The sequence below is a fragment of the Aureobasidium subglaciale genome, assembly GCF_000721755.1.
Source record: "Aureobasidium subglaciale EXF-2481 unplaced genomic scaffold scaffold_6, whole genome shotgun sequence".
In the NCBI taxonomy this organism is placed as follows: Eukaryota; Fungi; Ascomycota; class Dothideomycetes; order Dothideales; family Saccotheciaceae; genus Aureobasidium; species Aureobasidium subglaciale.
Window position 1 is genome coordinate 646,137 of NW_013566989.1, and position 27,331 is coordinate 673,467.

Here is a 27,331-nt window from a genome sequence, read left to right on the forward strand (position 1 = left end):
TCACGTGATATTGTGCATCGCTCTCCGGTCTCCTGCGCTCAGATGCTGCAAAGACCTCTGGAGTTTCCGTGTGCTGACTTTGTCTCTATCATGCGCATTGGCTGTAGTATGGCACAGTGACAGCCTAGACCGAAGAGAAACACTCGCCTAGAAAGCTGTGGAGAGAGTGACTCTTACTTGGCCTTGCTTTGTTGCGCCTCCGCGCAAATGCACATGCGAGTACTCGGAGTAGCACATGAGGAGTCAGAATCGCCCGCTATCTCCAGACTGATCCTCACTTGGAGTTTGGCTATCCCCACGGGCCTGCAGAAGATTCACGATCCCCGATCGTAGGCATGCCGCTCCGTCCTGCAGATGCAGAGTTTGTTTCGAGTCATTGGAGTTACATACCATCTGCACAGACTAGCAGATTGACCGTCCTCCTTCAACCTTCTGCCGCTGAGACATTCAAACTGTACTCAGACAATGTCCATCGTCATATGTCCTCGAGTATCGCTCGTGTTTACATGGTTGTCTTTGCTTTTGCACATACCCCGCAAGCTCTGTCGGCGTAGTCGCCACTCCCATGAACCGAATCCATCCATGTCTCACCATGTGCGCGTGGCTGCGGTCTCGCTTCACGATGAGCAGCCATGTGTGATGCCTGTACGCGGCCTCCACAACGAAATAACAACGTCGAGCCTTCTCCACGTCTACGGTGCTGTCCTTCCACGTTGGTGTCTCATCCCCATGGTCTCGACCTAGATCAACACGTTGCATTTGAGAGCCGTTGTGTAGGGCCAGGCCAGCGCCCACTTCGTAACGCCTGCCGTGGCTATACCACACTTCAAGTACGCGACAGCCGTGACCCCACGAATATCGATTCGTCGAAAGAGCCAAAGGCAGCGTCTTTGAACAAAGCCTGACTCTTGGGAGGCTATCAGCCCTCTGCTCGGCACCACTGACTTTTGCCTTGTTTGATTTGGATTTGGCAGCACTCATTGCAGACCGGTGGTGTGGTACGTTGCCAGCCGCTGGCATCGGCAACTTGTCGTTTCGGCGTTGCCGTGGATAATCTCGACTAACCGTCTGGGTGCTCGCCAAGTGCCTCTGCAAGGACAGGAACAATAATGTCAGCAATTGGGCATCTGCATAATGACGAAATCGATGCAAGTTACCGAGTGTGTTCTGAAGGTACGAACTATTGATAGCCAGCCTCATAAAACACTTTCGGTCGTGCTTGTTGAGAGGCACGACGAACGCCATGGTCCCTGTTCGAGGCTTTGCAATTGCTCTTCCACCCCTCCTCAGCTTCTTCAGCTCCAGCTTCAGCTGCTGCTGCCCACGTGGATACGATTTTACGACGGCCAGCTTTCTTTTCAAATCTAGTACGCGCCAGTTTCACAGGCGCCACAGTATCTGTCAAACTCTGATCGTGCGTCTGTTCCTGGATCAAGCTACTGTCTGTGCACGGTTCCTTTCGTGCCTCCCAAAGCGGACAACTCAACGGCACGTCCGGGAGTTGACAGCAAAAGGCGCGGTTCCATCTCGTCTCCTACCGAACCTGGCGATAAGGATTACAGTTTTTCAGCCATCCTCATCACGCCGAGACTACTGCTTCAGTCTGCCACCGCTGCGCTGCTGTGTGTCTCGGATAGCACTGCCATTCACCAGCAGGATCGTCATAGGTCCAACTGCTTCTACCGCAGAGATGCAGCTAACGGGGATCTCGCCGCGGGTTTGAGGAACCGACAACGCATGCGTATCGTGTCATTTATGTATTCTGCAGAACTGTCCCGCATGCTGGAAAAGATCAGGCGCTCCATCTTATGTACACACAATCATGCTGTCCCGATTGAGCACAGCTACCAGCGCTTCTGCATGAGCCAACCTTAACAAGACCTGATGGTTACCAAGTCGAGAACTTCCCTAGCATGCGATCCGGCCGCTGCCACCCCTGGCTATAAAGCTAGCCACTAGAGGTATGTTCTTGGCCGCTATCTACGCACTGGATCGTCGAGCTTCCGCCCGTTTTGACCTTGCCCGTCAAATACTTTATTTTAGGCGTCACGCTAGATTCAGAGCCGTGCAATCAAGCTCCCTGGCTGAGCTCGGGGATCACTCAGGGCATTCGTTTTGTGAAGTAATCAAAAGGCAGCCGTTTCCACTGCCTCTCAAGTCCTGCCTTCTGGCATACCATTCCTCTCATCGTACTTGAGTATCATTCCCTGGAATTACTCCTACAACTGTACAGACATTTGCTAGCCCGCAGACCGAGCCAAATCTACAACGCTCGCAGTCATCTCATCGAGCAAACATGTCTATCTTATCGAAGCTCAAAGGCGCCAAAAAGGCAGCGGACGACCACAAGGCGAAAAATGAGACACAGGATACCAAGCCTACTAACGCTGTTCCCTACAAACACGTTCCTACTCACGCCGCTACCGATGCTATGACCAGTTCACCTGGAGGCTGGAAAGTCGAGGAAATTGCATACCAGAACAAAGCCCGACTCAGCAGGATCGGAAGCGACTACTCTACTCGTCCATCAACTTCGCACACCACAACACGATCCAACAGCAGACCAGGATTCAACAGGGCAAACAGCGACTCATCTCTCGACTTTGCACCGTCTGCCCAGGCCTTCACACTACCAGTCAGATCATCAGGCTCATCCATGAAGTCGGCCGCTGTTTCCCGCAACACGAGTTTCCAGGGTCTTGAGAAAGTTATGGAGTCTAATGATCGCGATCAGGAGCCCGTATTTGCAGCTGCACTACTGGCCAACAGGACTAAGGCGTCACGCTCCCCTCGTGGCTCAACACGAAGCTCGTTAGGCAAGAGTCCTTTATCTAGTGTTGGTACGTTTTTCCTCCCATCTCAGAGTTTGAACGTCTCATTAATATTTGAACAGAATCATCCACCGAGTCGTCGCCTGCAGAGAGTGAAAACAGTTCTCCTTCCGGTTCAAGCAGTAAGTTTGCGAATATACTACTAATCTGGTCCTCCGACTAAATCTTATTCAGGTGGTCAAATTGAGCTCAGATCCGAGGCAGTTGCTTACGCGCCCCCAAATGAGATTCATCCCGGTCACAGAGTGAACCAGATGCCTGTTGAGAAACCACAGGCCGAACGTAAATACTTTGGCCACAACAAGGCACCTGCCTCTGAAGCAAAGGAGATTTCCATTCCAGCCCCTGTCGTCGTCAAGAAGGAACGCTTTTCTTTCTTGAAGAGGGGCAATGGTGCTGTTGCCGCTCATTGAGCATACCAGCGAGACTCACCCCCATCGACCTGCGATGGCATTTCATGGGTAATTGCAGGTTCTACACGGATAAAACGTCCATGACGAGCGAAATGACCTTTCCACTTGAAGGAAAACGCCTTTTTACGATTCTCCTTTGTTGTCAGCTTTGATTTTTGTTGGGGTTATGTTGAACAGATTGGGTTCGATTCAGGAGTTGGAAATGTTATAGTCGTAGCGACAGTTGCGTATGGGTCCGGGGTCGTACTCTGAAATTTCTAGAATGCAGGGGTGTTGTGGGTACCCAGCAACACCAAGATGCGAAGACGATAAATGCAATCACGATCTTACCAGTGTCCCTATTCTTCTTGGTGCCTCGCTCAAATATTGGCTCATGCGCATGTACATAATCCTGATTCCGATCCTGGCTCTTATGTGCTGATGTGGGCATCCATTATACCATAGGTAGAGAGGACGCTATTGAAGTATTGATGTTTTGAGTTTCAAGAAGCGAGCAGAGGATTCGACCTGATTATCCGATGAGCACGTTGATGAGCGTCGATAAGGCTGTTGGGATTTCTACGATGTGGTCAATTTTCCCTCGAACACACGTGCTTGCTGCATAAGTTCCCGTCGGAGAATAAACAAGAGCGTTTGGTTCCTTGGGTCGGCTCGAGGACACCAAGTCTTAACATGCAGGTTCACGTAATTCAGCTGGCACCCTGCAACAACACAGCCGCTTTCAGCTCAAACGTACGGCCACGCATCCCGTGAAGCTTTTGCGCACCAGGGACCAGTCATATACCATAGTTGCGTAGTTGTCCAATTATTGAATGCCTCCTTGGAATAACATGGCCGAGGGGGGGAGCTCGGGGTGGCCGCCCGCCGAGCCGGGAAGCGCAATAGTGCACTAAAGAGCGGGACTCAGATTCGGTGCTTCAAGAATGGACAACACATGGTCATGCGGGCCCAGGGAATCTCTACTATCATCACGTCCAGCTGGCATGTCGTTTAGCAAGATTCGTTGGGTTGACGACTCATGGCTCTGGAGTGATGTCCACCCGACAGATCAAGACGAGTTGCGGAGTCTTTGAGGCTCAAACAAACACGGCACATCGCCTTCTGGGATAATCAATTTCGCACACGGGTCTGGACCCCGCTTGGCGACAGAAAGATTGAGGCGGGCCAATCAGATGGGCCCATGGTATTTTCTCATCAACATGTCGGGCCTTTGCCATCTGCAGGAAACGGGAAAAAAGATAGTCGGCTCCAGGATGTGCCGTCCTCACGAAGCACTCGACCAACAGTTGTGAGACGAGGATCTTGCCCTCTTCTCCAGAAACCCGACGTATTTTTCATTCCTTGTCTAGCGAGTCCGGCGAACGCGCCGAGCCTTGCGAGAATGAGCCACCAGGACGAGCAGCCGCAACGCCAGGTCGACCATGCCAACGATACCATCGAGATCGAAGACCCCGTCGAGCGCATCACTGTAAAGACAAAGGGAACCAACACGACGCCTGAACCGTCCACGCCGAGTTCGAGTATCAATGGCAGGCTCCATGGCACGCCCGAATGTATTGATGATGGGGGTGTCGTACACGACTATGAAGAAAGAGAAGGCGCAAAGAAGGGCAAATTTGCCTACCTGCGGACAAGAGATTTCTGGATTGTGCTTCTGCTCACACAAATCATCGCTCTGGCTCAGACCGGAACAAATACCTTGACATCTCTGATCAACGCTCGAGGCACCAGTATCCCAGCATTCCAGACCTTCTTCAACTATGTTTTGCTGAATGTTGTATACACTTCTTTCACCATCTACAAGTACGGCTTTGCCAGATGGGCCAAGATGGTCTTGAAAGATGGCTGGCGATTCTTCATACTGGCTTTCTTGGATGTTGAGGGCAATTACTTCATCGTGCTCGCATACAAATACACCAATCTCCTGTCTGCCCAACTCTTCAGCTTCTGGACAGTCATCGTCGTCGTCGTGATATCGTTGGTCGTTCTCAAGGTGCGCTACCACCTTGCGCAGTACGGAGGCATCGTACTTGCATGCGGAGGATTCGCCTTGTTGATTGCCAGTGATTACATCACAAAGTCCAACAACTACGCTCCGGCAAACGCGCTCAAGGGAGATCTGTTCTGTCTACTTGCTCAGACTCTCTATGCTTTCTCCAACACTTTCGAGGAGTTCCTCGTTTCCAAAAGACCCATGTACGAAGTCATCGGACAACTGGCATTCTGGGGCATGTTCATCAACGGCGTGCAAGCCGCCATTTTCGATCGCAAGTCCATTCAAGAAGCAACATGGGACGGACAGATCATCGGATACATCGTCGGTTACACCCTGCTGCTGTTCATCTTCTATACCTTGGCACCAATCGTTTTCCGCATGAGCAGTGCCGCGTTCTTCAACATCGGTCTATTGACAGGCACCTTCTGGGGAATCGTCGTTGGTACCCAAGTCCTCGGATATCACATCCACTATCTCTACCCCATCGCTTTCGTTCTCATCATTCTTGGACACTTCGTCTACTACGGTACAGAAGGTGTACTGGGCGAGGCAAAGAAGCCATGGCTGGGAGAAAACCAGGAGCTTGGCGAAAGTGGTCTCGGAACAGCTAGGCGTAGAGCTGAGCATCCGAATGCGATTGTTTGATAGTCTATTACCCCTGGTCTCTTCATTCCTAACCACATATTGTATGTAATGTTTAGCTTACGTGTTGATACTGTATTCATGAATCATGATCTTTCATGTACACAGTTCTCACACTCGTCGTACTACGCTTCCACAGTTGAGACTATGTGACGTGTTCAAGAAGTCATTCGACCGCGTCATTCTATACATCCAACAGCTTGCCGGAACGTGGTCAGCGAGATCGAGTTTCAGACAAATCATCAATATCCAAATCATGCATGACTTTCAGGGCGCCCATGTCTAGATCTACTTCTAACCAATAGATCAACCAGCAATACGCGAACTGGAATGATATATATGCTCTTTGTTGTATTTTGTGCTTCTATCGTTTCGACAATTTTGGAGTGTCGTTTGTGGACAGGGTAACACCTGTGACAAGAGTAAGTCGAACCGAAATAATGTCCTATATTGTCAGGCATATTGAAAAGGTGCAAACCTAATGGAATACTCTAACTGGAACTGCCTTGAAGGTGTTTTTACTATTGTCATCTCGAGGTGGGTGGCTGTTGATGGTTTCGGATTTAGGCACCCCGTTCCACGCACACAACCGGGACCCAGTAGCGTAGCTTTCTGGTAAAGCACTGAATCGAGGACTAATCGGATCACGATCTTGAGTCCCATAGGCTATTAAATACACTTGAAGAACGACGATGTCTGCCCGGAAGAGCGAGAGTGAGAGTGAGAGCGAGATGATGATCGTCTTCGGCTCTTACAACACCGGAGCAGGGTCATGCCTACACCACAGGAAAAAAGAACAGGGTTCCCCTCGCGATTAGCTCAAACGATGTACAGCAATACAACGAGCATTGGAATGTTGACAAAAAGACCGTGACAGCAGTGACTATGGGTATCTACACGGTTATCCATTAGAGGCAAGGATAAAGTTTGACAGTTCGTGATTTTATGCAATTTGCTCATCATCACGACTTCTTGCCGTGTTTCAACAGATCAACGAACCATGGTGTGAACTCAGAGGTCCTCCAACGGCCGAAAGTACATTCTCGCGATGTAAAAGATACCATCAGCACTGGCCAATACTCTAGCGTGTATGTGCGGCACCTACTCAGGGGAACATTTCTAGTAAATGGACAAGTTACTCCCATCTTGCCTTGCGGTGGTGAAGCGCTAAATGCATGGCAGAGATCGACAGATACTTTCGAGCTAGAAGTGATGTCTATCGAGTCGCCTCGGATAGGTATATCTCAATGGTATGTGGCGGTTGGATCCAAAGCGATTGTGCATTATACAGCAGCTACCCGACCCACACTTTGGACAGACAGGAAGCGTTGAGAATGGATTGAGACAAAGAGTTCTCGGCTGAGCCCCAACATGACTGTGTCCTGGCATAGCACTCAAAGTTGACTCGCTACTGTGTAAAGACATAGAAGCGTGACGTGTCTGCAAGCCTTCGACTCGAGTTGAAGGATACCATTAATGGAAGATAGACGCGTACCTACCTGTAATTCCAGAGTCCACGCACGCTCGGAATGCGAAGGTGCTCGTCATCCTTTTGTCCAGGAAACTGTTACGGTCGTAGAGCCACGCTAATACATACACTACTTTGTCGATTCGCGAATCGCGAGTTTCCGAGAAATGTTGTCATACGCGCTGTTTGACGGTTAAACCTACTCACAGTTGGAACGCGACGATGCGAGGTTGGCAGAGAGAGAGAGAGTTTGCCTAGAATGTTACTCTGCCCTGTTATTCCAATCTGATCTAAGGGTATCCATCGCATCGACGTAAAATCGACTCTGCGTCGGCTCGCCTTATTGAATCCATATTCGATACATGGGGACTGCAATAATGGAGGGGCAGCCCTGCGCGACTAATCTGGAAGTCGATGCGAAGTGTTACGCTCTCTTGGCAGGCACGAAAGCCGTTCTTTGGTGCAAACTTCAAAGGCTGGGAGTCAGGTTGTCAGACTCTGTGGATGCATGACGTTGATCTGGTTGGACCAAGCTGGGGCATGTGGGGTATCTTATCGATCTCGGCCTCACAGGTCGGCATAGCAGTACTCTGTTCGTGCCGAGGCCTTTTCGGAGCGCTCCATGTTCACGATCAAGATTCGAGGGAGTTTCGACAAGTGTCGTGACCTTTGCCAGTAGAAGTGTGTCGTCATACTCTATTCTTGACAAACAGACTCAAGTGCAGGGATTGCTGAAACTTCAAAGCCACAAAGGTAACATTGGTGTTGCGAAGCAGTGTGGCTTTGCGGCTACAAATTTGGAGAGAAGTCCGGACTTGCTTCAACCTCTTGCGCTCAGGACAAGATCTGGCTCCACCAGACTATTCGTACACTTCTCATTCTGGCTGTACAATGTCGATCGATGCAACCAAAACTAGCAATGTGTCACGCGCTGATCTGGTATCAGTTCTGATGAACGAAAGACCAAGACCAAGATCAGGGGGTATGCACAAAAGCAGAAAGCAAATGGACAACTCCCGATCCAGCGCTCCAGAGCTGTCCAAATGGAAAACGAAAAGTGGGGTTTGCGCTCCGGGCAGAGGCGGTTGCTCTTAACGCGGAGCTGACGAGTACGGGAGAGATGTGGGTTGTGGAGTGCTCGCGGTAAGTGTTCGTGTGGAGAGACGAGCTTGCACTCAGCCAGTGTTACAGAATAACAAAGAATGGTGAAATCGAGCAAATGTCAAGGAAGAACGACAACGGAGACGACTCACGGAGCGCAGAACGAGACATCGTGTTTTTCCGGCTGACGGCCATGGTGGCTGATGTCGTTGTGACTTGCGAGTCAAGCGACGCAGAAACTGAAGACCAGAAAGACGTCCGAGTGCGCGATGACTCATGGGCAAGATGCGCCTGGTAATACAGGTTTGGTTGGCATGGTCCTGAACAATGAGAAGAACGAAAACGCGTGCACACCAATCAGTGATGCCATGCACAGTGTAACAGTCGCCATAGGGCACTCTTGGACATCACGTTTGGCATCGTATTATGTAGTGGGTAGACATGACGCTTAGTCCGGTGGTCTCTCGTACGTAACCGAGCATTCGATAGCTGTAGTGCGCGTAGAGAGATGATGTTGTGAGGGAGAATTTTCCTGCCGGATCAAGTGAACGGACAAGACGAAACAGTCCAGACTGAGCACTGATATTCGGTGGAAGAAGTCGTGCGAATCAGGAGGGCGCAAGAGACACGAGTTTTGCCGAAGCGGAGCAACGCGGTGCGGGACAGGCCAAGTGCGGGCAATCGTCAGGGTCTTGACGAGAAGCGCCAACTCTAAGCATCCACTGTCTTCGTGGCCGCTACATGACATGTCATGCGTCGACAAGATTGCGAATAGCTCCACTTGATGGCAGTAAGTGAGGCTGACAAGGGGGAAGGTCACAAGTAGCCCGTTAAAATTCGGCCTGACCACCGTTGTGCTGTGGCCAAGGCACCTGTTCTTCTCAAGTCCACCTCCACATACAAAACCACGCTGCTATTCCTCGTCGCATCTCCCTATCGAGTATCGAGTATCGAGCATCGAGTACACAACAGCTATCCGTTCTCATATCCTCCTTGACACGACCTGCCGTACCTGCAGCAAGTACTTGGGATTGTTCCGGATCGACGACGCCCTATTGGCAGCCCTTATCAGCAACAAGGCCGCTTTCTTTGATGCAAAAGTCTCACCGCTGCTGCAACTTCCATTGACGGGTACGCACTTTGTATTTTCTTGTTTCTGGCTGGCCGAGGAATGAAATTTGCTCGTCGGCCGCCATCGACGTTGCTCAGTGTCATCTGCTCATGCGTGTTTCCGATCACCTGCAAAGCCGGTTCAGGTAGCCTGTTCTGACACATTCAACGGCAGGTCCATTTCGAGCCACGACTGTCTACATCGACATCTCCAACCTTCTATAGATAAGAACGCCCGCTTCTCACCAAGCCACGCCCTGTCTGTGTCCAGTGCTGTTACCGCTGTTTGCTGCTGCTGCTGCCACACTTTCTGCACCGGCCACCCGCGGCTTAACTTGCATGTCAATCACTTTGGTCTTTATCTTAAATCGCGCCCCTACCCCCAGCCGCCGAAGATGAGTCCTCCACAACAACATGCTCGTAATACCACTGCAAACACTCGCCGAGCTGCACCCACACATGCACGCCCGCTAAGGCCTCCTCCGCTCGGTCCTCGAAAGCATAGTCACTCGGCTCAGTCAAAAAAGACTACTGCCACTTCTGCAAAGAGTCACCCGAAAAGAGACATCGACCCAGAGGACGAAGACATGGCTGGTCTTCCTCAGTTTTGGTGAGTAAGCTTCGTCGTTGCCTCGTGTCGCCCTACTAACATGGCCCAGTGCTACTTGCGAGAAGCAAATCCTCACTCCTGCCTGCAACTCCATTCTCTACTGTTCAGAGAGCTGCCGCCGAAAGGACCACAACAAGCCTCTGAGTCACTCCATCTTGCCGTCGGAGCCCTCGCCGCAACCTATCACCCCCCGAAGCTCCTACTTCTTCGAAGACAACCAACACGAGATTTTGCCCATGCGATCACCGACCGTCGTGCGTCCACCATCATTGGCCTTCTCAGACGACAGTTCGGATCTGTCTGGCAGCGAGGAACAACCGGCATACCGACGCAGTGAGAGTGATGGATATCGCTATCTCTCACACTACCGTTACAGCTCCACCGACCAGAGCCCCCGTCGTGCGAGCTACGAACCATATACACCGTCCTTGTCACACACGCCGACTTCGCTTCTCAGCACTGTTGGTTCATATCTATCGGCTCGCCCGCTTCCGGGTCGCAAGAACCCTTATAGTGCTTCGTTCAGCTCCCTCTCAGTCGACCTCGTCACGCCTGTCGTCAACACAGAACCACTGACTGCGTCAACCGATCTAAGCCACCAGAGTACTTCACTGCGCAGTAGTGTAAGCACTAGCACTGCCTTCCGTGTCGTCGAGGGAGAAATGAGCTACGAGAAGAAGGACTACGCAAGTGGTACATCACCCAGCAAGGGCAGTCTTCGACAACTTTTCTTCCACGAGGCCATGCAGGCACCCCCAAGACACGATTAGCATGCCTCGGTCTCTCAAGCCTAAATCAACGGCTTCTTCTTTTCCTTCTCTTTCTTGCATAACGATTTAATTTCACGAGATTCATGACAGACAAAAGATCGCGGAGATGATTCCAGCTATCTGAAGAGTAAAAAAGCATTTGCATATGGCACACCACAGTATTTCACTATCATAGCGTTCGGCATTAGAATAAAAAGTGTTACGGCAGCCTTACGAATAGAATGTGTCATTCGAATGATAACGGTTGTCGCTCTCGCCCTTGACACGACTGTCTCCGCTAATGGCTGTACACCGTACATTCAGACATCATCTGTAGGAACAACGTGTCATGGGGCTTGTGTAGACAGTCAGTTCCATGAGCTTATTCATCGGGACACCATCCTCACCACCAGTTGAGTAGGTTCTGCTGCATTGCGATTTGTGCGAGGGATGCGCGAAGATATGTACACATGGCCCGTGCGTTATACTCTCCACGCCTTTACCGAAGCACCTTGTCTGTTAGTCGAGGTACATGCCCTGAACAATCTTGACAAATGCAAAATGCAATGCGGAGGATAGTTGTCACTGGCCTAGGGGCTGTGACTCCCCTTGCAGTTGGTAAGCTCAGCTGCCATACTATGAGTTTATCGTGGAGATACTTATTCTGATCATAGGTGTTCTGCCCACCTGGAGGCGACTGATCAATGGAGAATGCGGGATTGTGAACATCACGAACAGAGATCCGAAATTTTCCTCTCTGCCATCTCAAATCGCAGGTATTATCCCTGCCAGTCTCCGACACGGAGATGGAGGATGGAATCCAAAGGATTGGTTACGGCCAGGCGTAGGTAACGAAAACTTCACCTCTGAATGAACACAGATTGACATTCAAATTAGGATGATCGGAAGATGGCACTATTCGCGCAGTATGCTATGGCTTCAGCTGATGAAGCTCTTCGGGACGCGAATTGGAGGCCAGAATCTGAGGAGGATCTCCAAGCAACGGTACATTAACAACATCACCGCCACAACAAAAGACAAGTCTAAGTTTGCTGCAGGGTGTCTACATCGGATCTGGTATTGGGAGCCTGGACGATGCCTACAACACTGCTGTGGAGTTTGAGAAAGGCGTATGTCCGATGTCCTGGTCAAATCGAGGACGAGATACTGACGCATAGCAGGGCTACAAGAAAGTGTCGCCCCTATTCGTACCCAGGCTCTTAATCAATCTAGCCGCAGGTCACATTTCCATGAGATATGGATTCAAGGTGGGTGATTTCCTTCTCAGCACACACCGTCTGAACTGACGATAAGAAGGGGCCTAACCACGCAGCGACAACGGCGTGTACAACGGGTGTCCATGCAATCGGTGATGCTGCCCGCATGATCGCCTTCGGAGATGCAGATGTGATGGTTGCTGGGGGTGCAGAGTCTTGCATCCATCCGCTCGCCATCGCTGGATTTTCTCGCGCAAGAAGTCTAGCTACTGAATGGAACGATAGGCCACAGGAAGCCTCAAGACCGTTTGACAACGCTAGGGCGGGCTTTGTGATTGGCGAGGGAGCCGGTGTTGTGGTACTTGAGGTTAGTACCACACATAGTGTTGCACTATACTGGACATTTCAATAACGACTGCCGTCTAGGAACTGGAGCATGCGAAAGCACGTGGAGCCTCCATCTATGCTGAGGTCAGAGGCTACGGCCTTTCATCTGATGCACATCATATGACGGCTCCTCGAGAAGATGGTCAGGGACCGTGCCTCGCTATGAAGCGTGCACTGAAGCAAGCAGGCATCAAACCTAGCAAAGTTGACTATGTGAATGCTCACGCTACTTCAACAGTACTCGGCGATGCTGCCGAGAATCGTGCCATAAAGACTCTGTTACTCGGCGAAGAGGGATATGCGAGTGCTATGCAAATCAACGCAAGCAGCACCAAAGGTGCAGTCGGACATCTCTTAGGAGCTGCCGGAGCCGCCGAGACCATATTCACTGTACTGGCACTGAAAGATGTATCACCTTCCCGAATCCAGACACCAACGGACTCACGCTGACAAAACGCAGGACATTTTACCACCAACACTCAATCTCAGACAGGCGGGCGACCCTGCATCTGACTTCGATTGCAACTATGTCCCCAACACAGCCCAAGACTGCAAAGTACAAGTCGCGCTATCAAATAGCTTCGGCTTTGGAGGGACAAATGCTAGCATTTGTTTGAGCAAATACGAGGGCTGACAGCTCGAGAACCGACTCTTCAGCTCATTTTTGAGACGGAGTCATCTGTATAGACCAACAATTATGTCAGAATTGACAAGTTATGATTGCTCGATCAAAACTGTCAGGGAAGCGGCGCGCCCCCGCCCGGGCCCCCACGCAGCCCCACTGTCGACGATAACGAGACCTCGACTTGTATGCAGTGATTTTTCCTCTGCGGTAATCTCGTCTTTTCTCCTCGAGCAACACTGTCGATTTTGACCTGCAAGCAATTGTATGAAGCCTAGGAAGTGACATGTCATCCCAAGTCGAGCCACTGATGATCGGTTCAGACGACAACCGTAGCGAAAACGCCATTTATCTCCGACTAAGGGCAAAAGGCAAGCATGTTCATACAAAGATTCCGGTACTCAACCGTTTGCCTTTTCCTTCTATTGCAATAATCTCATTGCTGGTCGTCATAAATATATTGGTGTGGATAGTGGTTGGAATTGTTCTTGTAAGTCGCCCTTGGTCCAATTTGATTCATCGACGCATGCCTGACTTGAGATAGAGCTACCACACGTAAGAGCTCTGATTCTAGGATAAGAGAACACTTAGTTGACTGTCAACCAGATCCCTGATATCTACAGCTGTGCTTGCGTATTCTCTGGGGTTAAGGCATGCATTAGATGCCGACCACATATCGGTAGCGAGCAACTAGAAATTTCACAATTGATGCACTACTAATCTAAATAGGCCATTGATCTTATGACCAGACGTCTCATAGCCACAGGACAGCGTCCCGTAACAGTCGGCACGTTCTTCTCCTTGGGACATTCAACGCACGTAGATGGTAATATCCATTGTTCCAGCATCACGCATACTGATTGATCGCTAGCATCGTTGTCATAACCTCCATCGTGGTGGCCTCGACCGCTGCCGCTGTGTCATCAAAATTCGGAGCCTTCTCCAGAGTTGGCGGTATCATTGGAAGTTGCGTCTCCGCCACTTTCTTGATTGTGCTTGGTATCATGAACGTGTTCATTCTGTACAAACTCATCAAACAACTCCGGAAGATCATCAACTCTCCCGCCAATTCGCCTGAGCCCGAGTTTCAGATCGAGGGCGGAGGATGTCTTTTTCATATCCTGAAAAGGATGTTTAAGCTCATCGACCGGTGGGTCATCAATTAGGATCACGACAGGCCAAAGCTGACATACCTCACAGTCCGTGGAAGATGTACCCTCTTGGTGTACTCTTTGGATTGGGTTTCGATACGTCATCAGAGATTGCTCTGCTAGGAATCAGTGCAATCTCTGCTAGCCAAGGAACTTCATTCTGGCTCATCCTTTTGTTCCCTGTGCTGTTTACCGCAGGTATGTGCTTGCTGGACACAACCGATGGAGCTCTGATGATGGCTTTGTACACCTCAACACGTCTGGCCAAGGACACCATTGCAGTATTGTATTATCAAGCTGTCCTCACTGGCGTCACCGTCCTTGTCGCTGTGGTCATAGGTGTCATCCAATTCCTCGGCATGCTGCAGGGAGCTGCCGATCTAAAGGGTGGGTTCTGGGATGGCGTTGAGGTTGCTAGCGATAACTACGACATCATTGGTGAGTCGATTTTGCTCTCACTCGATTCTCAAACGTATACTGATCTCAGTCTAGGCGGTGCTATCTGTGGAAGCTTTGTTGTTTTTGGTGTCCTGAGCGCCATTCTGTATCGCCCATGGCGTAAAAGGGTTGATGCGAAGAGAAACGCGCTCGTTCTAGAATACGAAGAAGACGAAGCAGATACCGATCTGAGAAGAGGTGGAGATGTCGGAGAAACTCACGGTGAACCTGAACTTGTGCAGGAGCAGACTCAAGAGCAGAGCCGCGTTGACAGGAAAGGAGGTCAAGTCATGTGAACGCACAGAACTAAGGTTGGATACAGTTTCATTTGGAGAGGACCTGTATAGGAGTCCTAGAGCGCCTGTGGACTTTTGCTTGATGTCTTTTCTATTCAATTCAGAACATCTGGCACCGCTTCGATGCCTTCTGTCAGATAGCGCTGTACAGTATCCGCCTGCTCCGCATAAAACTTCTGCATTGTCTCATCGTTGACGTAACCCATGTGTGGCGAGAGAACAACAAGGGATCGGCCATCTTGTCCCCAAGCAGTGGTACGCCATAGACTTTCCAGGGGAAGAGGCTCAACATCGAACACGTCTAGAGCTGCACCTCTGATGGCACCTCGATTGAGTGCATCAAGCAGAGCTTTCTCGTTGATCAGGAGGCCACGAGAAGTGTTGACCAATATCGCGTTCTTTTTCATCATAGCAATCTCGGCTGCGCCAATCGTTCCCCTGCTACGATCCGAAAGCACATAGTGCATACTGACGACATCTGCCGTCTTGAGTAATTCTTCCTTGCTCACGGCTTTGATTGACCCTTTAGGTAGACCTGCATTCTGAGCTGCATCATCGGCTTTCTCTTGTGTCAGATTCGCACTCCAAGATACGACAGTCATTCCAAAACCCAGAATTGCTGTCCGAGCAGCATTAGTACCTAATCTACCAAGACCAATAGCTCCGAATGATTTGTTGGACAGAGTAAAGCCAAGACCGGTCTGGAAAGGACCCCCAGAGCGTAGTGCAGCGTCTTCCATCGGTATACGCGAAGCAAGAGCAAGGATGAGGGCAAAGCAATGCTGGGTAGTTGCATCATACTCGGGTGAGGGGGCCACTAGTGGAGGAAGCTCTGGATGAGTGATGTTGCGAGTGCCGGGAGCAGTAGCAACTACGATACCAAGCTCTCGTGCGGCAGCCATATCAATGCTACGGTTACGTTTGGCAGTAGTGATCAGAAGCTTGAGATTGGGCAGTGCAGCGAGGAGTTCTTTGTTGAACGGAGTGCGTTCGCGCATGGAGCTGATGATAGGATACTCTGCGAGACGAGCAGCCAGAGCTTTGATGTTGTCTGCATTGGTAGGTGGGATAGTGTCGGGGAAGCTGTCAACTTTGAGATTGTGGATGTGCTTGAAGTACTTGGGCGCTATGCCAGCATAGTCGTCCAATACGGCGAGAGATGACATTCTGGCCGAGAGAAGCCTAGGAGATTGTATGTGTGATGTGTCGTCAGAAAGTGTCGAGGTGAACAAAGGTTGCAATCATGTCTCTAGAGCATCTCTGGGTAAATGATGTTCCGAGGGGTCGCGGGATCTTCCTCCGGATGCTGGTATCGGTATATCGCTGCGAAACTTACAACGTATCTCATCGCTTCAGAAGTGGGTGAAGGTGAAAGACAGGAAGACACGCCGCGGCCAGACAAGCATGTGGAATTGTGTGTCGTCTCATTGAAAGGTGCAAAAGATGTGACAGAGCGACTGGTAGATTGAAGAGTTACTTACCTAGCGCTGTCAACAATAGGCGAGGCGCGTGTCATTGAGTAAAGCGACAGGGTGACGGCTTGGCACGCGCATTGACGCTGTCCGGGCCGGCCTTTGGTGCTCGCGAGTTGGAGCTTCTTACCACAGCATTGCTCAAGTTAGGCGCGAGCTCCTGGCAGCAATGGGTTCTCTATTGCAGCTGTCCGACGTGGCTGACTTGATTCCGCGACACGATGCCCAGTTCTTCAAGCAGCGAGTGGCCGATCTGATTGAGCGCCGTTCGCTCTCGTTCCCAGGCGCGCAGCCTGTGAGCTTTTCGCGCCGCCATTTCCGTGACTTGCAAGACACAGAGTATGCTCGCTCCCGACTTGTGTGCCGACTGCGTACTGACTCTTGTCTAGTTACTGGCTTTGCGAAAAGACCGACGGCATTCGCTGCCTCCTTTACCTCACCACCTTCTCGGATGGCTCTACTCAGCAAGAAGCCCATATGCTTATCGATCGCAAGAACGACTACTACAACATCGACAACGAACACTTTCATTTCCCCTTACCCGATGCTCCCGAAGCGAGTTACCACACCGAAACCCTTCTCGACGGCGAGCTTGTTCTGGACAAACTACCTGGAGGTGGAGAGCAAAAGACTTTCATGGTCTTTGACTGTCTCGCCGTTGACGGCAAGTCTCTCTTGCAGCGCACACTCGACAAGCGACTGGGTTATTTTGTCGAATCCGTGCTAAAGCCTTACCACAAGCTTCTCGCTCGATACCCCGAGGAGAAGGAGTTGCAGCCTTTTGTCATCGTGGCCAAGAAGATGGAAAAGGCCTATGGTGTTATGATGATGCTCAAGGACGTCTTGCCAAAATTGCCGCACGGTAGTGACGGACTCATCTTTACCTGTCGCACTTCGCCTTACACACCTGGCACGGATCAGAAAATCATCAAATGGAAGCCGCCTCATGAAAACACCATCGACTTCCGCCTACACTTGGGCGATTTTCCTTCGGTCACAGAAGACGGCCAAACATTTCTGGACTACGACGCTTGCCCGTCTATGGATTTGCTGGTCTTTCATGGTTCTGACAGGAGCGAGTTCTACGCAAAACTCCACGTGACGGAGAGTGAATGGGAGAGCATGAAGGGCATGCAGCAGATTCTGGACGGGCGAATAATCGAGTGCCACAAAGATGAGCATGGTCGATGGCGTTACAAGAAAGAGCCGAATGGCGAGCCTCGTTTTAGGGACGACAAGACAGAAGCCAACCATATCTCGACGGTTGAAAGTGTCCTGGAGAGTATTGAAGACGCCGTGAGTGAACAGGATCTTCTGGACAACGCAAAGATGATCAACGCATCATGGAAGAGACGTGAGGCCGAGGCAACACGACCAATGGCAACACAGACGAACGGTGTACCACGTTAGACGGGCTCCCGTAGGAGCCATGATGATATGATGAATGGGGAGAAGGATTGATTGGGACAGGCGTTTCGTTCACGGACACAGACATTCATAAGATACCCACTTACCGCCGGGCGGCGCTATGCTGAAGCGGAGAATATAATCACGTTGCACATCATTGAGCCTATGAGCGTGCAGTTTTTGTCGGACGGAATCTGGCTGGTCTTCATAGTGCAATCCTTGATTACGCTTATCAAAGGCATCTGGGATGGGTGGCTGAACGTTCAAATCAGAGCAGTTCAAGCAGTGTCGAGTCCATCGCAGCACTACTTTTTTGTGACAGATCAAGGACACCGAGATCCGATGACAGACGAAGGGAAGGTATGAACCATGTGGACCTAGCCGATTGAAAGTGGTAGAGTTCATGCCAAGTTGGTGTCTATTGGCCATGGTCCATGGGATTTGCGGAGAAGTCAAAGCATCGGGAACGAGCATGACCGACACATGCTTAATGTTGTACTGTAACAACCACCCAACTTTTGGTCACAACCCACAAATATAATACCCTCTAGGAACTGCGAATCGATCGCTTCAAGGACTCACCTTCAATACTCGCATCCTGTGACGAATCTCTTCTTGCCGCTCTCATTGTCTGCCTGGCTCCACCATCCTCATTTGCTCTTCATCGGCCCAAGCAAGCATCGCATCCATCTAGGAGAGCCGTCACCAGGAGACCCCTAGACGAACCTTCGACTGCCTGATTGTTTGTCTGACCTTTCAAGCTCATTCGACGCCCAGGACGATAGAAAGAAGCAAAAGCAGCAAAGCAAAGCAAAGAGTTGGCAGGGCCACGGTGCGCAGAGACGCAAGCAAGAGCTCGGGCTCAGTGGCGAGTGGAGGGGCTGAGAGTAGATGGATCCGCAGAGCGTGGCCTTTGTTCCGCACAACGATCCCTGGCGTCTGTGCAACGACTTGCTGCGCTTGCAGCAAGTCCAGGCCGACCATACAGATCGTCTGCTCCGTCTTGAACGCCGCCAGGACGACGACGCCAGGATGAAGTCGGTCTGGGGAGCTACCTCGCCGTTTCCCAGTGTCCTGAGTGGTACTCCTCAACATGCCCCCATCCATCTCAAAGATTTCGACGATGAGCCCGTCAATCTGATCGGCGGTTTACATCTGGACCCGGATGAGGAGCCTCGGCGCATGGGTGCAACTTCCCGCGCAAACAGCGTACGATTCGATGAATCTGCCAATCAGGGCCATTGGGCTCATGCCTCGCGGTCATCTATCGACTTTCTCCCTCGTAGTGCAAGCAGCCTGGGTGGACTCGGGATGACAGAACGCACCTCGTCACACAAGTCGGATGGCCGAGCCAGTTCCGTACACTCGGTCAGATCTGCTGCGTCGGGCCGCGCCAGTAGCATCAATCTAGATACAGGTTACGCCTCCCCTCTAGATACCCCAGCGATCGCTCCTGGTGTCATGATTTTGGGCCCCGTCCCAGCGATCGTGCGTTGCTGGCTAAACACGAACTTCAAGCACGATGCATTGCTATATGCTGCCGTCTCTACTGCCTCGTACAAATCACAGATAGACGAGCGTTTAGTGCGACAATTGGGACTGGAGGACTGCATAGTTGGTAAAGCCGCTGGTGGCAAACTACTCTCCCTTGCTGTCTACTTCGCCGAGGCCATTCCTCATCCGAATCTGACGAGATCAAGTAGTCCTGCGCCGCAGGTTCCATCAGTCACGATTGATTTCAACATAGTCGATCTCGCACAAGACGATATCCAGTCTAGAGCGATCCAAGTGGTCATTGGCAGCGACGTGCTCCGTTCTCATAACGCCGACATACTGCTTTCATCCAACAGCATGACCATTTTTGACGACGACCAATGCAAGCTATCGATTCCTCTAGTTCGTCCAGAAAACGAGGCAACATTCAATTCTCTTTCCATATCATCATCATCACAGGCATCGACACGCCAGGTTATGACGCAAGAAGAACACGCGCAGCTCAACGGACTAGGACAGACAAATCCAAGTAGTCCTTCTAATGAGATGACATACGTGACTGAAAGTGCGCCGATGCCAACGGATGAGAGCGTCCAGAGGCCAGTTGAACAACTCTTGCTTGATGAGAGTGCTGGCCGTAGCAAGCAGCAACCATTTGGCTCGAAACTGGTTCGATTGGAGAACAAGGACTCTGCAATTTCTGTACAAACCCAGACTCCTGACCCACCTGCGTCCTCACCATCTATCTGGAGCAATTGGCGCCGAGAGACGTCTAGTCAGAACACTGGTGCAGATGCGGGCGGCGCAGCGTCCAAAATCAAAGATAGTGGCTATCAACGGCGAGATGCTGGTATCAAGGTGCTCAGACCCACGAGAACCATCAGCCGTAGGTTGTCAAGTGGCTCAGTGGCATCTTCTCCAGCCGGAGATGGAAGATCACGCTACTTTGATGAAGGGAGGAAAAGGGGCCCAGACGCTGGTGCGGGAGGAGAAAAGTCGTTGGGTCGCGCAGGAATGGGAGACGATCAAGCTGAAATGGCGACGAGTAAAACAAGGAGCAATCCGGCAGGCGGAGGGTCTGCTTTCTCGTGGCTACACCCCAGCAACAAGGTCTGAGCACGATACGTGTGGTAGTTGTAACAAGGAGGAGAGAGCAGCTCCGCCCAAGCAGCTGCAGCAACGGACAGTCGCGCGCTCCAAGAATGAGTGCACATCTTTAGACAGAAGCAAATTTTACTAATGGACGATTAATGCCTTGATACGACATGTAGTCTGAAGTCTTGGTGTCATGAATAAGAGCGGAGTAGAATACTTCTAGTGAGTTCTTCAGCTTCTCTTGATGTGAAACGGCTGTCTGGCTCTGCGAACAGACGACTACGTGAGGGTAGCCTGGCACAAAGTCGAGGAACAATCAACAATCCCTTCCCGTTTGCCATGGTTTGTCACTTCGATTCACTTATTGCTGGTTGCAGAACAACGACAAGCTGTAGAAAGGCACAGTTGTTTCCTGAATTGACAGAATCCGTTCGAAGAATCCATGAGACAACGTGTCTTAATGACATAGCTCCAGTCTTGAAAGAGTATTGGTCGACAGCTACAGACAGATGTGACAGTGTTCAGCACACGGAGAGGTTGTAACAAAGATTGTGGCACTCGTCAAGCCACACCCCAGGAAGTTGCAGATCCAAAAATCCTACGTCAGGAGCGAAGCCGCTTGAAATTCCGCAATTCAATCACCGCAAAACAACCTAGACCAGGTAGCAATTCTCGCGGAGCGTCTTGTCGCTGCATTACAGTCCCTCTCTTTATATCCACCGAGCTGCCCTTCAGCGGCGGCTCACCCATCGTCAAGACGGCGTCCTCAAAGAAGCAGAAAGTCGCCCACTCTGCCGCAGACAGTCCGAGACACGCATACCATCACTCTGCGCATGACCCTGACCGCCAACCATCATCGCCGCACTCTTCGTCGTCCCCTTCGCCTTCCAGCAATACAGCAGCTCACACTCCTTCGTCACCGCCACGCTACATCCCTCCCCATTTACACGTCGACTCGCGAGGTAGTTCACCGAGCGACGCCTACGCCCAGCTGAACCTGACCGAAGACATGTCCCACCCCAATGGTCACAGGGACATGGACTCTCCCAATCCGCCCCAACGGCCTGCCTCGCCTGCAAAACGTTCTGCCGCTACAATGGAAGGCATTGAGTCTTCTCAGCACGACAGTGCCCAGCCAAACGTGCCAACAGATGACCCTCCGCCGTACGATGCCCACCAAGAGGATGCCCTCGCATCGACTATACCAAGTGTGGAAGAGCAGGTCGCACACATTCAATCTTTACTTAACACGCCTGTGGAGGATGGTTCCACAGGCTTCATCGTAGCTTCCAAGTGGTTCAACCGCGTTGTGGCCAAGACGGCAGACGCAAACCAGAAAAACTTTGACTCCGACATGTTGGAAGGAGAGGTTGGCAAGATTGACAACTCTTCTCTCGTGGCTCCGGGTAAGTACCCTGCTGCAGCAATCCAAGACTACGGCTAAAGTCGACCCAACAGGTGCTTTCGACAACCCTCTCGCGTTTGTGGGCAAGCCCGATCTTGCCTTCATACCACTCCTCGCCAGTGTGGAAAGAGCTGCCGACTACGAGATCTTCACCGAAGAAGCATGGAACCAGGTCGTCACATGGTATGGCATTACAGAAGGACACAAACCGATTGTACGCCTTGCACACAACTCTGCACCAGAGGGTTCAACCTCGTCACACATCGTGTACGAACTGAGTCCCCCTATTTTCACCATACGCAAGGTGCCAGCTCATTCTCAACCTGCCCAGGCCGATATTGCCGCTGCTTCACTGGTCGCTTCACGCACCGAGCGCTTTCAAACTTTCCTCGCCCACGCGAAGGAAGCTGCGGGTATTCCTATGCAACGCAAGGTCAAGATCTTCAGACAGCTGGATCCCACGAAGGTTTCTGGTGACATGCCAACCCTTGCTCAACCAGGCATCCCAAGCCCTCCAACCTCACGAGCCTCCTCACCTTCGCTCACGACCTCGTCCAAGCTTGTAATTGACGCCGCAACCTTTGCCAAGTGGATAGACGGAACCAATTTTGAGCCTACTGATGGTCAGGATCACACCGCAAATGAGAAGTACAACGGCAGGATGACGCTCGAAACACTCGGGTTTGTCGCAGAACAAACTCTCGTTCTTGAAGAGCAACAACGTGGAGCAGCTGCGGCCGACTTCGCTTCGGATACGGCCAAAAAACAGAAGAAGACCAGCTCGCAGCTGTCGCAAACCACAAATACCAGTAGACAGTCCAGTCCTGCCCCTACAGCACAAGTCACTCGCGGAAGGACTCGCAAAGATGGCAAAACCCGTGGTGCTATTGGTCTCGTCAATCTTGGTAACACGTGCTACATGAACTCGGCTCTGCAATGCATAAGCAGAGTCGAAGAGCTCGCTGTCTATTTCCTTCATCAGAAGCACAAGCCTGAAATCAACGCCGACAACCCGCTCGGCTATAACGGCAGGATCGCAAATGCCTATGCGAATCTCCTGGCCGGCCTCTACAATGACACCACCGCCTCTGCTTTTCGACCAAACGGATTCAAGGGTGCCCTCTCCATGGCACAGCCCATGTTTTCAGGTTATGGCCAACAAGACTCGCAAGAATTCCTGAGTTTCCTAGTCGATGCTCTGCACGAAGATCTCAACCGCATTCAGAAGAAGCCATACATCGAAAACCCTGATTCAGACGACAAGACCGTCCATGATCCGGCAGCCATCAGGCAGCTCGGTGACACATACAGAGCAAACCATCACGCTCGCAATGACTCCATCGCTATGGATCTCTTCAACGGATTCTACAAGAACACCATGGTGTGTCCTGACTGCGACAAAGTTAGTGTGACCTTTGACCCTTACTCCCTTCTGACTCTACAGCTGCCTATCGAGAACACTTGGCAAGGCAAGATTATGTTTATGCCTGTTACTGGATATCCTTCCGCTTTCGAGATTGACGTTGAAAAGAACATATCCATCAAGGCACTGAAAGACATTTTTGTTACCAAGATAGGGCGTGGACTGACTCGTGAAAGACTCATCCTTGCTGAGATGTTCAGTCATCGCTTCTACAAAATTGCCTTCGACAGTCAAACCCTCTCTGAGCTCGACTTTTCGCCCAATGATGTTCTCTGTATGTACGAACTCGCTGAAGTGCCGACAAACGCAGCATTCATGCCGAAGAAACAAACGAGCTATCGTTCGTTCTACAATGATTCGTCAGACGATGCTCTACCGGGAATGGACTCGCCCTTGGCAGAGACCATGGCGATCCCCGTCTTTCACTCTAAGCTAGACAAGCGCTCGTCAAATCTCGCTTTGAACCCAACTCTTGTTGTCGTCACGAGAGAAGAAGCCAAGAGCTATGATGCTATATTGAAGCGAGTGCTCACTTCTATCGCTCCCATGACGACAAAGCGTCTTCCTGAAGACGTTCTAAGCAAGGAAGACGGTGACGTTGCATCCGAGGACATTCGGTCCGATCAAGATGCCGATGTTGATGTATCTATGCGTGATGGGAGCCAGACGCCCGCCAAGCAGCAATCAGACGCCCTGCAGTCTGGAGACTTCATTTCCCCTGAGCTTAGAAACATGTTTGAGCTCAAGTATGTTCAATCTTCAGGAGACATGTTCATGACAGGTACCAATAGCATTGGTAATGGCCTACCCATGCAGGATCGTGTACGGAATGTGGATCGTCGTAGAGGAAGTACTGCTTCATCAACATCGAACACCTCCAGCAGAAGCAAGGACTCTGGTTACGATGGTCAGGGCAGGAGCTCACCGAGCAGCGACGCCGACCCAATGATAGAGTCATTCAAGGTCAATGGCCAGAGCACATTCTCTGGTGATGTACAGAGTGACGAGGAATCAGGCATGGCTTCTCTCGAACAGCTGTCAGCCAAGGACACCCGCAGACGTAAGTTCCAAAACAAGAGGGCGAACAAGACGTATTCGCGCAAAGCCAGTCGTCTTCTTGGCAAGAAAAACTTAGCGCGTTCTAACAAAATCCGTCTTACAGCAGTCGACGAGTCTACAGACGATGACGAGTTCTACATCCGACTTGGCGAGGGAATCGTAATAGAGTGGAATGAAGATGCCTTCGAATTTTTGTTCGGGGGAAGCAACGGCAATGGTCAATTCACATTTAACGAGAAAGACGTACCTGTGGTAGACGACAACGAGCTTCAGGTACGAAGGACCAAGCGTATGCAGCGCAAAAAGAATGGCATCACTCTTGATGACTGCTTCACGGAAACCGGCAAGACCGAAGTCCTGTCGGAGGACAACGCGTGGTACTGCAGCAGATGCAAAGAATTACGCCGTGCCAGCAAGACATTGGAACTTTGGACCGTACCCGATATCCTCGTCGTCCATCTCAAGCGTTTCAGCGGCGAACGCTTCCGCCGCGACAAGGTCGATGTTCTCGTTGACTTCCCCATCGAAGGACTCGACTTGACAAAGAGAATTGGTTGCAAAGAGGAGGGGAAAGAGTACGTCTACGATTTGTTTGCTGTAGACAACCATTATGGCGGTCTTGGTGGTGGCCATTACACGGCATACGCCAAGAACTTCTATGACAGCAACTGGTATGACTACAACGGTAAGACCAACCCTCAGGTGGAAGTCGAGTTTGCATGATGCTAAAGTTTTGAGTAGACTCCTCCGTCAGCCGACAAAATGCGGAAGGCGTTGTATCGACAGCGGCGTACTTGCTCTTCTACCGCCGTCGTTCGCCGACACCTCTGGGTCCCCCATACTTGCAAGAGCTGGTGCTCAAGTCACGCAACCCCGACGAAGCCTCGGAGACAGAGGATGAATCGGGGGAAGGCCAGCGTCTCGGCGACCACTCTTCAGCTTCCTTTCGCCTGCCTGGGTCATTGAACGTTGGGGCAGTCGGAGCAGGAGCCGCCAGCACCGGGACGCCTCAGCAGGGAGCCAACGTCGATGGCTCTGGCAGAGGAGTGAGCCAGGAAGTGAGATTGATGAGTAATGTCGACGATGACGAGGGCATCTCTTTGAACGACGACCTCTACAACAGCAACAACAACATGACTGCCGCCCAGCTCGCCAACGAAACCTCTTGGGGATTCGAAAACTTGGGTGAAGACGATAACACGACTTCAGTCAACACACCCGTCGACACGGCCTCGGATCGGCCCGAGATTGGTTCCGACCTGGAGGATCGATTCATGGATACGGAGCACGAAGACGACGACGAACGAGATCAGCAGGGCACGTTTGACGATGAAAGTCTTCCGCCATTGATTGACGATGACGAGAATATGGACACGGAAGATCAGGAGCATCTCAGCGGGCCAGCCTCGAGCGTCCACCAAGACGAGTAGGACCTGATTTCTTGGTTTAAGGGCAAGCTTGGCTGATTGTCTCAAGTCTGAGGAATTTTGGATGGCTTTGCCAAAGTGTGCATTTGCTAAGCCGATGATAGAAAGACAAAAGCAATGAAATCAGACACGATACATTAGAGTAGACAAGACAGGTGAAGACGAACAAAGCAGCCGTTTGTGACAAAGTGTTGAAGCTATAATAGGAGTGACTATGCAGGCAAGTGTAGTAAAACGGTAGGTAAAGTCAGGAATCTTTCAGCCTGCCCCACTCTGGCTTGACATCGACAAGGCCATGTTCGTCGATGACTTTGCCTCGATCCCATTCTCGACCCTCGCCCTTTTTGGCCCACACAACATCCTCTTCAGACTTCTCTCCACCCTTTTCCCACTTGGCAACATGCTTCTCACTGAAACCGGCGGCACGCAGTCTCTCGGCACCTTGCTGTTTCCATTTCTGGCGATCTCGGAGAGCTTCAAGGGCCTGGTCCCAATCTAGGCTGTCTTCGTTGTCCGGATCTGGTTGCAAGTCTGCTGAAGGATCATAATTGGAAGAGAAATGATTGTCGATGGTCGAGGCATTATTCTGCACGCCACGACCTTTTGAGCGAATTCGCGAATTGGTTGGAGGTGCAGGACCAATGATGGCTTCTAGAGGGTCGGAGTCTGATGCATCGGATATTGGCGAGCGGCTTCTCTTGCGACGATGGGAGTTGTCAGACAATCTGGATGGCCTGGTGGATGTGTGACGGTTCCGCGGTGAGGACGAGCGATGGCTAGAGTGACGTCGGCGTCTGGCGGATTCGCGGTGTGTTCGATCTGGCGAGCGAGGTTCTCTACGATGATGGTGGGAGTCGCGACGGCGGTCTGGTGATGTGTCGCGACGGGCGGAGCGAGAAGCTGAGGCTTTTGGTTCAGGGGAGCGGCGGCGGTGAGAGGAGAGGTTCCTCTCGGGAGACGACTTGTGCTCAATCGGATCGAGACGCCGCCTTTTTGGATTGTGGCGGTCGCGGGCAGAGTAGAGTTGCTGGGCAGGACGATGGGCGTGGCGCAACTTATCCAGACGGAGTTTAGATTCCTGGGCTTCCTTTGCGAGCAAGGCGGAATTGTGGTTGTCGGTATCGCGAAGGATGTTTCTCAGGAAGCGCGTATTTGGTTTGGGAGGGTTGGCCGAGCGCGAGCTGGTAGCGAGGGCATGAGCGAAGCTTGACGAAGAGGTGATGGCGCTCATGGAAGGCACCTTTTGTTCAGCAGCGACGATAGGCTTGGCGAAGACGATACGGCCTTTGCGTCTCGCTTTAGCAGTTCGGTGACATAGTCGTCGGTGAAGTCGGCGTTTCCAGAGACCGGCATGGCTTTGGTCGTGTTTGTTGGATGGCCTTGTCCGTCTTGAAGTATGAAAGAGCACCTGCAGGCTGCAGGGAGAAATGAAATGGGCATTCCCGTGACGTCGTTCTTTCGACTTTGTGGGGAAGTGGAGCGTCGTGTAAACAACAAAAGTCCAAGTTGTTTATTCCA

At 51.4% G+C, this 27,331-nt stretch overlaps 11 protein-coding genes across 11 annotated transcripts; 7 read left to right on the forward strand and 4 right to left on the reverse strand.

Moving 5' to 3' along the window:
- Window positions 1-68: 68 nt before the first annotated feature.
- AUEXF2481DRAFT_38403 (uncharacterized protein) lies at window positions 69-1,418 on the reverse strand. Its single transcript, XM_013489964.1, has one exon. It carries the CDS (start codon window positions 1,243-1,245, stop codon window positions 448-450), a length of 798 nt encoding a protein of 265 aa, XP_013345418.1. The 5' UTR covers window positions 1,246-1,418; the 3' UTR covers window positions 69-447.
- Window positions 1,419-2,033: 615 nt separating this feature from the next.
- Window positions 2,034-3,585, forward strand: AUEXF2481DRAFT_38404 (uncharacterized protein). Its single transcript, XM_013489965.1, has 3 exons — window positions 2,034-2,840; window positions 2,894-2,953; window positions 3,006-3,585. The coding sequence occupies exons 1-3, from the start codon at window positions 2,297-2,299 to the stop codon at window positions 3,242-3,244; spliced, it is 843 nt and encodes a 280-aa protein (XP_013345419.1). The 5' UTR covers window positions 2,034-2,296; the 3' UTR covers window positions 3,245-3,585.
- A 1,040-nt stretch (window positions 3,586-4,625) lies between these two features.
- AUEXF2481DRAFT_63842 (uncharacterized protein) lies at window positions 4,626-5,885 on the forward strand (the record flags this gene model as incomplete). The annotated part of the gene is made up of 1 exon (XM_013490015.1): window positions 4,626-5,885. One exon carries the CDS (start codon window positions 4,626-4,628, stop codon window positions 5,883-5,885), a length of 1,260 nt encoding a protein of 419 aa, XP_013345469.1.
- A 4,071-nt stretch (window positions 5,886-9,956) lies between these two features.
- Window positions 9,957-10,941, forward strand: AUEXF2481DRAFT_28124 (uncharacterized protein; the record flags this gene model as incomplete). Its single annotated transcript, XM_013489887.1, has 2 exons — window positions 9,957-10,171; window positions 10,221-10,941. The coding sequence occupies 2 exons, from the start codon at window positions 9,957-9,959 to the stop codon at window positions 10,939-10,941; spliced, it is 936 nt and encodes a 311-aa protein (XP_013345341.1).
- Window positions 10,942-10,999: 58 nt separating this feature from the next.
- AUEXF2481DRAFT_626379 (uncharacterized protein) lies at window positions 11,000-11,329 on the reverse strand. The gene has a single exon (XM_013490148.1). The coding sequence runs from the start codon at window positions 11,238-11,240 to the stop codon at window positions 11,058-11,060; it is 183 nt and encodes a 60-aa protein (XP_013345602.1). The 5' UTR covers window positions 11,241-11,329; the 3' UTR covers window positions 11,000-11,057.
- Window positions 11,262-13,222, forward strand: AUEXF2481DRAFT_106826 (uncharacterized protein). Its single transcript, XM_013490149.1, has 8 exons — window positions 11,262-11,538; window positions 11,595-11,764; window positions 11,818-11,925; window positions 11,979-12,050; window positions 12,102-12,188; window positions 12,238-12,504; window positions 12,564-12,932; window positions 12,985-13,222. The coding sequence occupies exons 1-8, from the start codon at window positions 11,475-11,477 to the stop codon at window positions 13,156-13,158; spliced, it is 1,311 nt and encodes a 436-aa protein (XP_013345603.1). The 5' UTR covers window positions 11,262-11,474; the 3' UTR covers window positions 13,159-13,222.
- A 618-nt stretch (window positions 13,223-13,840) lies between these two features.
- Window positions 13,841-15,464, forward strand: AUEXF2481DRAFT_38414 (uncharacterized protein). Its single transcript, XM_013489966.1, has 3 exons — window positions 13,841-14,296; window positions 14,347-14,735; window positions 14,790-15,464. Exons 1-3 carry the CDS (start codon window positions 14,151-14,153, stop codon window positions 15,029-15,031), a joined length of 777 nt encoding a protein of 258 aa, XP_013345420.1. The 5' UTR covers window positions 13,841-14,150; the 3' UTR covers window positions 15,032-15,464.
- Window positions 15,080-16,435, reverse strand: AUEXF2481DRAFT_625870 (uncharacterized protein). Its single transcript, XM_013490150.1, has one exon. The coding sequence runs from the start codon at window positions 16,195-16,197 to the stop codon at window positions 15,127-15,129; it is 1,071 nt and encodes a 356-aa protein (XP_013345604.1). The 5' UTR covers window positions 16,198-16,435; the 3' UTR covers window positions 15,080-15,126.
- A 237-nt stretch (window positions 16,436-16,672) lies between these two features.
- AUEXF2481DRAFT_46539 (uncharacterized protein) lies at window positions 16,673-17,913 on the forward strand (the record flags this gene model as incomplete). Its single annotated transcript, XM_013490003.1, has 2 exons — window positions 16,673-16,842; window positions 16,893-17,913. The coding sequence occupies 2 exons, from the start codon at window positions 16,673-16,675 to the stop codon at window positions 17,911-17,913; spliced, it is 1,191 nt and encodes a 396-aa protein (XP_013345457.1).
- Window positions 17,914-18,801: 888 nt separating this feature from the next.
- AUEXF2481DRAFT_63817 (uncharacterized protein) lies at window positions 18,802-25,816 on the forward strand (the record flags this gene model as incomplete). Its single annotated transcript, XM_013490012.1, has 5 exons — window positions 18,802-20,514; window positions 21,005-21,905; window positions 21,958-24,465; window positions 24,493-25,071; window positions 25,125-25,816. The coding sequence occupies 5 exons, from the start codon at window positions 18,802-18,804 to the stop codon at window positions 25,814-25,816; spliced, it is 6,393 nt and encodes a 2,130-aa protein (XP_013345466.1).
- A 244-nt stretch (window positions 25,817-26,060) lies between these two features.
- Window positions 26,061-27,044, reverse strand: AUEXF2481DRAFT_28131 (uncharacterized protein; the record flags this gene model as incomplete). The annotated part of the gene is made up of 1 exon (XM_013489888.1): window positions 26,061-27,044. The coding sequence occupies one exon, from the start codon at window positions 27,042-27,044 to the stop codon at window positions 26,061-26,063; it is 984 nt and encodes a 327-aa protein (XP_013345342.1).
- Between the last annotated feature and the right edge of the window lie 287 nt (window positions 27,045-27,331).

Coding starts and splice junctions, on each gene's coding strand:
- AUEXF2481DRAFT_38403 (XM_013489964.1), bottom strand. CDS start 1,245: ATGGCGTTCGTCGTGCCTCTCAACAAGCACGACCGAAAGTGTTTTATG.
- AUEXF2481DRAFT_38404 (XM_013489965.1), top strand. CDS start 2,297: ATGTCTATCTTATCGAAGCTCAAAGGCGCCAAAAAGGCAGCGGACGAC. Junction 2,841..2,893: donor GAGTCCTTTATCTAGTGTTG/GTACGTTTTTCC, acceptor ATATTTGAACAG/AATCATCCACCGAGTCGTCG. Junction 2,954..3,005: donor TTCTCCTTCCGGTTCAAGCA/GTAAGTTTGCGA, acceptor AATCTTATTCAG/GTGGTCAAATTGAGCTCAGA.
- AUEXF2481DRAFT_626379 (XM_013490148.1), bottom strand. CDS start 11,240: ATGTACGGTGTACAGCCATTAGCGGAGACAGTCGTGTCAAGGGCGAGA.
- AUEXF2481DRAFT_106826 (XM_013490149.1), top strand. CDS start 11,475: ATGCAAAATGCAATGCGGAGGATAGTTGTCACTGGCCTAGGGGCTGTG. Junction 12,189..12,237: donor CCATGAGATATGGATTCAAG/GTGGGTGATTTC, acceptor GACGATAAGAAG/GGGCCTAACCACGCAGCGAC. Junction 12,933..12,984: donor CTGTACTGGCACTGAAAGAT/GTATCACCTTCC, acceptor GACAAAACGCAG/GACATTTTACCACCAACACT.
- AUEXF2481DRAFT_38414 (XM_013489966.1), top strand. CDS start 14,151: ATGAACGTGTTCATTCTGTACAAACTCATCAAACAACTCCGGAAGATC. Junction 14,297..14,346: donor ATGTTTAAGCTCATCGACCG/GTGGGTCATCAA, acceptor CATACCTCACAG/TCCGTGGAAGATGTACCCTC. Junction 14,736..14,789: donor CGATAACTACGACATCATTG/GTGAGTCGATTT, acceptor ATCTCAGTCTAG/GCGGTGCTATCTGTGGAAGC.
- AUEXF2481DRAFT_625870 (XM_013490150.1), bottom strand. CDS start 16,197: ATGTCATCTCTCGCCGTATTGGACGACTATGCTGGCATAGCGCCCAAG.